A 12,374-nucleotide genomic window follows, 5' to 3' on the forward strand; every position below is an offset into this window, starting at 1 on the left:
GCCTGATTAGAGCTTTTCCAATCTTTAAATTCTGGGTTCTCTTGGGGTTCTCTTGCAGAAGCACTATCAGTCAGGAGACAACATTTTACCAAAGGTGTTGGGGGGAGTCACTTCACCCTTCTGAATCCACCACCCCTTGTGGCACCCCTGCATGTAATCATGCTGTTTCCCCTTCCCTCTGTCTCCTTTTCCATTTAGCGATATACATGCTTTCTGGGACTCTATTGTGCTAGGATTAAGTTGCCCTATGCTTATTCCTCACTTTTGACTTTAGGGTCATTTTAACTAGATTCCTCATTATTTTTTAAAAATCCCTACTTCTGAAGTTTAGTGTCAGCGACAGTATTTGGTAAGATCCCACTCCACAGGGTGGTGAACTTAAACATACAGTAGTCGCTATTAGTTCTTGACTCAGTACAGTTACTTTTTGAACCAACTCCTGTGCATTACTTTGAACTAAGTTGAAAGTAGCCTCTGCTCTTGTTTGATTTTGAACTAACTGTTCCAAGAAGCAATTTCTTAAAATATTGAAAATTTGCTTCTCTAAACCTTGCCCTGACATGACATTTGATCAGCCGGCAGGTAGTTAAAGTTGCCCATTATTACAGATTTGTTGCCTCTGATCTTGCTCTCCTTTGCACACTCAATATCATCTTTCTGGTGAAAAAGTTAGCAGTATAAATCTACTAGTATATTTGTATTCTTATAATCTGGGATTTGTAGCTATATACATTCTATTGTATGGGACTTTCCACTCAGATAATCCCTCTCATTAGATTTTATGACATCTGTTAGGTACAATGCTGCTCCCGAACTTCTACACCCAAATGGGTCTTCCTTGTATAATGTACACAAAAGTGACACAGTATTCCATGGACTTTTGGCATTCCACCATGTTTCAGAACTTCTTTTACATCAAAATTATCTTCTATTGCCAGGCATCCAAGATCCCCTAGTTTAGCCTTTTCAGCTTCTTGTGTTGGTATATAGATATTTATAGCACTCTTGACTGTGCACCTATTTCACTTTTTATCTGACACCCTATTATTTCTCTCTAATGTACATCCATGAACATGTACTTCTTGGTTTCTTCCTTCCAGGACAGTAAGTACAAGTATTAAAACACAAACTAAAAGGCTAGTCTTATAATATTTCCAATCTGACTAAAGCCAATCACACAGCAAGAGCTTTGTGAATACTGCAAAATGTTTCCTACAACTACTTATTCAAAATTTTAAATGGGTTCACTTCAGTTGTGCTCACCTCCCTTGTGTTTTAATTTCAACAGATCTTTTAGCAAATGAAGACATTGGCAGGATGTTTAAAGAAACAGTCAATTTGATGCAGATATTGGATAATATTTGCAGAAAGGAGATTTTGTATTTTTTAAATGTTTTTGTACCAGAAGCTTGTATCTAAGAATTATGGTCTTCTAATTAGGATGTGTGTGTGTGTGTGTGTGTGTGTGTGTGTGTGTGTGTGTGTGTGTAAGGGGTGCGGGGGGAGAACATATAACTTATGTTTCCAATCAAGACTGACTAACAAAATAAATAGCAAGTGTCAGAAGACATTGTTCCTCTACAAAGCAAACAGTCAAATATTTATGGGAAATAATTTCAAATAATGAGAAGTTCAAGAAAATAATTATCTGTTCTTAGGCAATATGTTTAAAAAATGTTCAGGTCCCACACTTCCATAACTGTGTTACCAACAGCAACAGGGGCTTCGAATTGTGTGTGCAAAAGCCTATTATTTGTGAACACAAATTAGCATTTGTGCTTTCAAACTGGTAAACTGTGTGAGCAAATGCTTCTTTATACATACAATTTGTTTACCTGTACTTGCAATATATGAACCAGCTGATTCTCTGAGGCTGTAATGCCCTTAACTCATGTTATGATTTGGTGCTGCAGCATACCATAAATAGTAAAATGAACTGCTGAAAGTTTTGCCTTAAAGGATCGTAATCTAGACAAGAACTTCTCAAGGAGCCACCACTTAAGTGAGTGCCTCTGGCTAGGATACGAGGTTCCTGAACCTCAAGAATATCAAGCTTCACAGCGTGGTCAAAACATGTAAGGGACTTCATTCCCTTTCAGCCTTCTCTTAGTTACACTGATCATAAAGGAGTATCCTTCCCCAAAGGTATACAGAATGTAAGAGCAGAAATATCTTTCTTGGATAATTCCTGTGCAGGGTTTGAAGACATGTACTGCCTTATTTTAAAGAAAACAAATCTCTGGAAAGCAAATTGAATGGGGTCAATAAGGCAAGACTTAACCTCACAAAAAATGTTACTAGAAAATGCTGAAAATATGAAACTTTTCTCATACTGTGAGTAAATAGCTTTTCTTGGGAAAAGCACTGGCAGTCGATTGTGTTTTCTGTCATAAGATATTTGGAAGTAAAAAAAAAAATCACTGAAATTATTTTACCAAAACCAATACTGATGACTCCTAACTCACTGAATACCCAGAACCTACATTTCAAAGTGAAAAAGGTAGCAGAGAACAGGGTGATCCAGAACTCTTGAGATTCACTGTTATTCCTATTTGTTACTGGCTTATGTTTAAGCATTTCTGTGGGACAGCTGATTTGTAGCTGAACTATTCGACAATATCCTGATAGATGCATGTTATAGATGAGCTTCTGCACATTTTTATGCATCACCATGAACATTTTAAAAAGTACAGTGGGTACTAAGTTGCCACGTGTAGTTCAACATATTATTGAAATATTTCCTGAAATCTTGGCAGATTCCGGGATAAATTCACTATATGGCATTGAGTTGGTCTACCTGCAAGGCTTGAGGCAATTGGCAAATCTTTGCTTTAAAGGAGGCATGGATTAGCTCAGCTATACTCTCTGGGGCCTAATGGTCTGCCAGACTGATGATGCTGCAAGAAGCTCAGACATAAGGTAATTGCCTCTCTCTCGCTCTTTTAATATATATCAGCAATTACATGTTAAGTAATGTACCAATGATAATCTGTTCTTTTCTCCAAGACTTAATGCGGCCAAGTATTAGACTATATAAGATTCGTCCTCCTTTAACTGACTGCAAATTTGTGTTGTGGTAAATTGAAATCTTTGCTCTTTTTCTCCAGCATATTATGTTCTTTAGTACTTTCAGAGGTCTATATGAGTCTTCATTAATGTTTGCTATTATTATTTTTTCTTATTGTTATCCCTAATAGAGGGATATAATAGAATACATTAAACTATGGCAACATTACCTTGTTTCTTATCCTCCTCGTATGTTTGTATCACATACAATCTATATCTATTATTAATTTTAAAATTTGGTAAGATGTAATTTTTAAAAACTGCTTAGTTACATTATAGTTCCCTACTACTGCAGACTTAAAAAACCGAAATTCCTCTTCTAGGTAAAAAGGTCTTCTTGTCTCATGTCTCTTATATTAGATCTTTTCTTCACTCCCAAGATCAGCAATCTTATTCAAACCTTTAATCCAGAGATTCTCAAACTGTGGTCCTGGTGGTCCGCGGAAAGTTCCTTGTAAGGTACGTGCCTGGGCGGCTGCACACAAGAGAATGAAGGGCCACCCACCTAATGAGTGGAGCCGCACAGGCGTGGCTCCACTCATTAGGTGCCTGGGCCCTGGAGAAGATTCACATGCAAAGTGAGGTGGTGGCCTTGGGAGGAACAGGGGCTAGGTGGGGTGAGAAGAGGGGGTGGGGGGAATTTGGAATGTTCAGGGCTGCGGCGGGCAGAGAAAGAGGTGACTTTCCCCAGCTCCAGGGCTGCAGCTTCCAGGGAGAGACGGCCTCCTTCCCAGCCTCAGCTCTGTGGCTGCTGCGGTGGGGGAGAGAGGGAGAGACCCCCCTCCTTCCCAGCCCAGCTCGGTGGCTGCCGCAGCAGGGGAGACCCCCTCCTTCCCAGCCCCAGCTCGAAGGCGGCTGCGGCAGGGGAAAGAGGGCACATCCATCGCATTAGAAAGGTAAGACTACTGATATTAAAATATGAGTTGTGTGCTTTTATTTGTAGCACAAAAAAACATTAATTATTAAGTTTTTTTATATAGCGCTTTTATCCAAAGCGCTTTACAATAGTTAGCTAACGGTACAAACAATATTTGGAAAGATCATTAAGTGTCCACCGAGACCTTCAGCAATTTTCAAGTGGTCCACGAAAAAAAACGTTTGAGAACCACTGCTTTAATCCATTTCCCTGCCCTCCCCCTGTAAATCCTCCCCCTCCCTTGTCTGAAAGGCTGCCAATTATCACCTCCAAAATGCTGCCAAAATTCTCCTTTATCTTGGTCTTTTCTATCAGGCACACATCCAGGATTTACATACCTTGGAACAAGCTCTAGTCTAGAAGAATCAGGTTCAACAACACCAACAGGACAAAAGCTCCAAAGTGGCAGCTGACATCTATTTCTACGCGAGACTGACACCCAGTGGCCTCTCTCCTTAAATTCCCCTCTGCGCATTTCCCATCCCCAAACTCTCCTTCATTGCTTCACATCACTCCATTTTAACCTTCCTTGCACCTTCTTCCCATGGCAAAAGGAGCAACACAGAGTTCAATTTTACCACCCCATCATCCCTACAGACTGGGGGTCTTCCTAAATGTTTTCACCTTCTTTGTCAGGAGACAGGAATAGAACCTAGTGCAAATATTTACATCCCTCGCCCCTCATATTCAGAACTCCTGGAAGGGGAGGGAAAAAGGATGAATACAGATGCTGAACTTTTCTGCAGAGCAGGAGCCACACAGCATCAATGTGTTCAGCAGCTTTCTCCTACTTCTTGCATTTCAAACCAGCTGTAGAGCAGGAAATGTGACTGCACACATCAGTGCATTCTGAATCTGCTCTGCAGGAAGTATCCTAAGTGGAGTGGAAGAGATTGAGCCTCTGTGTGTGGCTCACACCAGGATGAGGAAGAGATTGATCAGCTCTTTCCCAGGCCCCTTGGTTAGGTGAAGCCCCAGACATCTATACTGCCTGTCCCCACTGACGGCTCTGCTAAAAACACATTCACATCTCCATCATGTCACTTCTGAACGCTGACAGACCTCTAATATCTGCTCTCTGAACTTCAACCATACTATTCTTTCCTGCAATATTACCTTAACCACCTTCTCTGTCTGCCTCTACCATCTCCCATTTCAATTAAAATATCTCTCAAGATCTGACAGTATATTCACCTGTTCCCCAGTATGCCAGTTTTGGCCTCCTATCCCCCTCTCTCTCTGCTTCTTGAGATTCTCCAGAGTTCAAGGTCACTCATTCACTTGTTGTGTCACATCTGTGAGGAACTCATTTCCACATCCCTCTGAGACACTAACTTGTTTCTTTAAATCTCACCTTAAAGTCCTTCTGTTCTCTTTAACTTGTGATTCACTGTCTCTAGAAAATGTGTAATACCCTTTATGAAGAATGTTATATAAAATTAAAATGTATTAGTGTTGTAGAAGCAAGAAATATTACAGATACTGATATGACTGAGGAGTAGGGATGATGCAGGGTACATTCACAGAAGATGGCTGTCCTAACCCTTGCATATTCACTTGGCAGTCTGAGTTTTACAGACCCCTACCCACACCCCTGGAAATAAGCAAACCTCATTGATACAGTCCCCAGGCCCAGAAGACTGTTATCTTACTCCTTACTGTGCTCTCCTGGAACTGAGCACCCACCTTCTGGTTCTTCAGATGGAAATTCCCTCCATCTCCTAGCTTCAATGGAATACATGGTATGGACCCATGAAAACCATGATGGGCAGGAATAAGTCTACTCCCATCCTCAGACACACTCACTCCAAACAGAGCAGCAGCTGAAGTGAAACATGCATTATACCACTACATTCAGCTGACAGGCTGACCGGAGGGTAATAGATGCCTCATGAGTTTGTGGTCTCCTAGCAACTTTGTGATAGCTGGGGCAACTTCTAATTCCTAGTGTGATTCCTTGTAACAGCACTAAGGGGAAAGTGGTCTCTATGCAGCTGTTGCAGTGACAGAGGGAGTGTTTCCCTTTGTTAGATGTCCTTTGGGACGATCAGGCTACTTGCTGCACACCCCTGTCCAGCTGCAGGGGTGCAGCAGCATCAGGCACCTGCTGTATGTGGTTCATACTTAAGTTCTAGACAATGGATGCCAGGTCATCCCTTAAAGGCCCTTTAAGACAAAGAGTAAAATCGGGGGCAGCTCTAAGAGAGGGTGTATGAGACAATGAACAGGAAAAAGTGGCAGGAATGGCATCAGCCCAGGAGTTTAAAGTCTATTTATGACTAGTCTAGAATTTGAATTCATTCTGATTTCGGGTATAGTCATGGTTCTAGCAGAAAACTGTGCCTTTCCCTATTGAAGTGGCCCTTTTAAGAATAAGCCCCTATATTCTGGCATTTTCAGAAAAAAAAATAAAAGTGCTTAAATTTCTTAGAGTGGTTTTCAGCCCAAAGGTAATATTTTTTTAAAAGCAAAAATTTGATAAAATCCCATTTCCCTTTTAATGTTTCCAGGTGTGAAAGTGGGTGTTTTCTTTTCTTCAGAGCTGACTGAAAATGTAAATCATAAGAATATAAATAATACGTGTTACGTTCTTTCTATTTGCCTTATGGTTTCTTAGCCTTTAAGGTACACTCGGGTCCTGTTTTCAAGCTTTTTTTCCCCTACAACCATAAGGACTAGAAACTGACTCTTTTGCAGAAAAGGAAAGCTGTGATTCTCACATAATCACAGGATTGCAGAAGGTGAGACTTGATGAAAAACTCCAAATATGAAACCTGTGATAAAATCATGAGAGTTGGCAACACTGTTAATTATGTGCATGCGTATATTATTTACACACACACTTTCCATATATATAAGATGTTTGCAGTGTTGTTGCAGCCGTGTAGATCTCAGGCTAGAGATACAAGGTGTGGGAGGTAACATTTTATTGGACCAACTTCTGTTGGTGAAAGAGACAAGCTTTCAAGCTCTTCTTCAGACCCAAAGCCTCTCTCTCTCTCTCTCTCTCACCAACAGAAGTTGGTCCAATAAAAAAGGATTACCTCTCCCACCTTGTTCCTCTAATATCCTGGGACCGACATGGCTACAACACCACTGCATATATACAGAAGCACATTTTCACTCCTACACATACTAATATTCATTCATTAACATTAATACCATAGGACTAATCTATGGCTCAGGGACTACAAGGACATAAGGAGAACATCATGACCCCTTATCTCATGGGCCAGTTACCCACATCTTGTGTAACAGTGTAAGAGGGGATGCCAGCTCTTCAGAGCCAGGTACAGACCCAACACAACTTACTCCTTTCCCTCCCTGGAGCAGCAAGGGGAATTACAATCTCACTCCTGGGCTGATCCAGGAGCGTCTCAACAATGCACTAACTCCAAAACAGGCTTATGGCAAAGTCACAGTTCATCCCATAGTGACCAGTACAAATCAGACAAACAAGCATATGCCTGAAGGCTGAATTACTGTTGATGATGAAACGGCAGCTTCGGGATTTCCTGATTTGCGTTTGTGTCAGTGAAAAATCTACACTGTACTGTTGAATTAGTATTTTTTTTTATTATGGATTTATTTTTAGATAAAGTCATTCTGAGCAATGTTTTTGAGATTTAAACTTTTTAGATCTTTCTTTTTTAAAAACAAAATGCTAAAAATGTAAATCTAAAATCTAGTTAAAACTGTAATGTGTTTGAGAGTACAACATAGCCCAATTTGTTTGTGTGTATGCAGATAGGTTATAGGGAGGATGGATGAAGGGGAAAAAAAAATCAGGTCAACTCCTGAGATTCACATACTATCTTTTATTACTCTTGTCTTGTCACTTCCTTACCTTCCTCTCCTCACACACCCACAATACTGTCTTATTTGTAAGAAGCAGGCATATTTTTGGCTCTCTAAACAACATGGGTTAATAAGAAACAGTCAATACAAATTACAGTAATTCAATGATCAACAGGTAAAATCCAGTGTGTATAATAGTTTGTGCTTCTATATCATCTCTTCTTTGGGGATTCCAAAGTACTAATAAATGTTAACTTATTAAGTCTTATGCTATATTCATATTTTCATATATTTTGTGAGATTATTGATTTTCAGCTGCTGTTCCATGGTGTTATTTAATTATGGTAGGTGAACCATAACAATGTTACAGTTGTAAAATAAATACATATGCAGGTTAAACAAGGGTGAGATGTATATTTAATTCCTAAGCAAAAGGGTAAAGTTTGCACATCCATCTCTCCCATTTTTATGATGCTCAGAAAATAAAAACATAAATGATACTCACTCCTGTTATGTAGCGAGGTCTATACTGGATGGTTCCAAATAAGCCAAGTATGACTATAATAATGTGCACAAAATTTGACAGGATTGGTGCCCACTGATAACCAAGGAAGTCAAATATCTGCCTCTCCAGCACACAAACCTAGGATTTAAAAGCATCAGAATGCATAGATTAGAACAGGTCAGAAAAAAAATAGATATGAAGACATGTTCCCTCCCCCAAACAAGAAAATTGTCCTGAGTTTGAAACTAGTACACTCAGCAGTATAATGAAATGAGTTTGTGATGTTTCACCCTTTGATTTTAGTGAAAGCAGCATTTCTCACTGACAGTCTACTGAGTTATATGCAGTTAGCTAAAATATTCATATGGGTGATTCTGCTGAGATACCAGACCCTGTTCACAGTGATGTTGTGTTTGCAGCAGAAACAGCACAAATCATTTTATCATATACACTAGTAAATGCTAGTAAAGTACTTCTTCGGTGGTGTTGAAAGTCAGTGGTGGGTTTAATACCTGAGCTCAGTGAAATATTTTCAGCTGAAACTTTTTCAATTAAAAAAATGCATATTGGATCAACTGATTTGGTTAACTGATTTCCACAGCTGTGTTGATTTTGGCAAATTGTTTTAGTCAAAACATAAATAAATGATTCTTTTCCCCCTTGAAATGTTGAAGTGGTTCATTCAGACACTATCACAATGAAACATTTAGATTTTTCAGGATAGATTCACAAGGGATAGGCACCATTCACAAAAACTCAGGAGTTTGTGTTTGCCAGCCCTCTGTTCCCTCACTCCACCACACCACACCCCCAATATCCAGTTGTCTGGTGGTTCAGGCACTCACCCTTGACGTGGGAATCCCAGGTCTGAATCCCTGCTTTGGAGTGGGAACAGAAACCCAGGTCTCCCCCTTCCCAGGTCACTGACCTAACCACCAGACTACTAGATACTCTAGGGTGGGACTCAATCTCTCCTGCTGAAGCTGTTCCCATTTGGTATAAATAATTAAATATTCATTGGAGCATGGATCAAAACCTGGGAATGTCCCTCTCATGTGAGTGCTCTAACCACCAGGCTATAGAGTCTCTCTCTTTCTGAAACACTTGAATAGTCATTGGGCCAAAGTGGAACAGCTTCAACAGGAGACACTGAGGGAAACCCACCCCAGAATAACCTATAGCCCAAGGGTTAGCCTAAAGAAGGGATTTGAACCACATCCCAGGTGAACACCCTAACCACTTGGCTATGGGATAAAGGAGGACACTACTGCCTCTGTTTTATGAATCTAGCTCTTCATTCCCTTTGCTTTTATTAATAGAAGGTTAAAAATGCCCCAAATCTAAACAAAATAATCATTTGACTCAAAACAAAGTTCTTATTTTTTTCTATTTGCCCTCCCACCAAACTTCCAGCAAACCGAACTATCAGTTATTTGCACAGCTCTAGTTACAATATCTCTCCTCAACATCTTTTCTCCCATCAATAAGCCTCATCCTGCAATCTCCTTCCATCCCTCTTTCTCCTTCACAGCAGAACCGATTCATTCTGTTTTCCCCCTAATCTATCCCTTCTGTCACTGTAATTCTCCCTACTCCCAAATACTTACTGCCTTCTATTTGACTTGGCTATAGAAACACACACCCTTGCTTACCTTTTCCCTCCCTCCGTACTCCCTTCCCGCCCCCACTTCTGCCCTCCTTTTTTATGTGATCATGTCATGGACGACTGTATCCTAATGCATATGCAGAAAGGCGTTGAACTAAGGTGAGCACTCAACCTTTATTCTGGCATTTCCTAACTTTTGAGTGCTTGACTTTGCAAACCTGACATTCTTTTAAAGTAGTTTGATGTTTTGGGTTTTTTATTTTTATATTACACACAGATACAAACTTTAAAAACTTTACCTATACGCAAATCAAATATAAAACACATCATAGGCAGGGAATAGCCCCAACAAACTTTAATAATGTCACCACTGCTGTCAGTTACACAGCAAATACGAATAGCTACACAATCCTCAAGATAGCTTCTTTTTTAGAAATATTTACATCATGTTAATCTCCAGACAAGTTAGGGCAGTCGGTGACCCTTGCCAAACAAGAACACTTGAAGTAGCTAGACCAGAGTAAGAAAATCAAAGCGTCAGTTTGGTTTGAAGAGGAACACCTTTCAGAATTCAGCAGAATGTGTTAACTTGCGTAGTTACATTTCATTAACATGCAGCCTGTACACTTATGCACGTTCAAAACTGCATATCCAAAAAACACTGATAACGTTAAATGCATCCTCCAGAGAAAAAAATTCCCTGACCAAACCTATTTTTCTAGACAAGAATTCTAGTGAGAATTCTGAGAATTCCTTATTGAACTGGGATTTTTTCTTTTAAATCCGCTGCTCCTATATGAAGTTGCAATTTCCCCCCTACCCCAAAATCTGTTGGTGAATAGTTACTCAGTTTATAAGACACAGTGGATCAATTGAATTAGGTGTTTTTGTCAGGAACACTTTTAGTTAATTTAAAAGTTAATATCTGTGTCTGAAATTAAATGCTAGCTGAATAATTAATTTTAGTTCACTGCAATTTTTTAGGTGGTACAATTTATTGGAGGTATTTCCCTGTCCACAAAGGCATTCAAGAACCAAAATACAGCCAGACCTTGCTAAAAAGTTACCAAATACATACATCACCATTAAAAGGACGGCATTTGCCAATCACTGCCACATAGTGATAACAGATACCACATTTTCCCCCAATTTATATCAGGAAAGTGCAACTATATGTTGTCTATTGACAAATGCTGACCTCTTAGCCTGGAATTTTTAAAGGAATCTAAGGGAGTTTGGCATCCCAATCCCACTGAGTTTTATGCTCCTTTTAAAATCCCAGATTTAATGATGACCACTGTAATTCCTCCTCTCTGGAGACAGATTAGCACTGTACAGTATATCAGATTGATAGCCCATCCTGATTTTTGCTTAGAATTTTGCTTAAGAGAGTCATGGACCAAGCTAGACAATCACTGTTCTTAAGTTACCCAGGATTCTGCAAGCCTGGTTCATAATATTATACACCACAGCAACACTACATGTCAGAAGAATTCCCAAAGAAGCAAGGCGTAACGTGCTAATTGTAATTGCAATAATGTGACTAAAAGACCAAGCTGTCTTGCAAGTTTCACAAAATCCCAGTCCCCCTAAACCTCCAAATGTATCATTATAAAATTACTTTAACTATTAATTTATATAAATGAGATCCATCTGTGACACTGTGCAGGTCTTTGTGAAATCCAGTAACAGTATCAACAAAATACCTGCCTAAAGCATTATTATTAACTGTCTAACAATGGGAAAATGTTCATTCATAACAGAGAGCTCTTATTTTCATCAGCTGAAAAAACAGTAAAATGAGAATGGCAAAGCAGTTGTAAAAAGAAAATAAACTGTGCAGACTTCTAGTTGAATAACTATGGGGGGTCAGTCAGTTACAAAATATAGAGGGGATGAGGCAAATCATTCAAACAGTAGGAAATCACACAGATAAGTGTACCAATTATGGAAGAAAATAGCAGTACTGTAGTTAATTATAAAAAAGTAGGGAACTTAATATTCCCACTGTAACTGTAAGGCTAAAAAGAAATTGCATCAACATATATCAAAGGGTTTTTTTGTGACAGATCTAATAGTTCTGTCAAAAATTGCTTACAAGGCTATATAAACTGAGTAAGAGTATATTCTATAGTAAATCTTCACTTAACATATTTTCATTCACTTCTCTTTCCATTATTAATCCTGTTATTTTTCTAAGGCTATTATATGGACTGTTTTCTTTAAACTGGAAGCCTATGCATGACAAGGTTCAGAGACAGACAGACTCGTGCCATTATAGTTGTGTGTGTCAGGATGCCATGAAGAATTTTTTGTTGTTGAATTCAGTTATGAAGATGGAGTCCTGAAATCACACATCATTAAAAATGAAATCAAACAATTTGAGCAGAGCTCGAAAGTCCCTCAGCCAGCCCAGTAATTAGAAATTTGTTTCAGAGTCTGGTAGTGCTACCATCTACCTTAGGGTTACCATATTAAACAAA

General features: G+C 39.3%; 1 protein-coding gene across 2 annotated transcripts in view; it reads right to left on the reverse strand.

Annotated features, from left to right (window-relative positions):
• NKAIN2 (sodium/potassium transporting ATPase interacting 2) overlaps positions 1-12,374 on the reverse strand; it is a 745,702-nt gene that overhangs the window by 418,821 nt on the left and 314,507 nt on the right. For both annotated transcript variants that reach the window (XM_026649837.1, XM_026649836.1), the window contains exon 2: positions 8,286-8,423. In XM_026649837.1, coding sequence (XP_026505622.1) covers positions 8,286-8,423 — 138 coding nt within the window. The remainder of the gene's footprint in view (positions 1-8,285; positions 8,424-12,374) is intronic.

Source organism: Terrapene carolina, unplaced genomic scaffold (genome assembly GCF_002925995.2).
Source record: "Terrapene carolina triunguis isolate 2854851 unplaced genomic scaffold, T_m_triunguis-2.0 Scaffold85, whole genome shotgun sequence".
NCBI classification, from domain to species: Eukaryota; Metazoa; Chordata; order Testudines; family Emydidae; genus Terrapene; species Terrapene triunguis.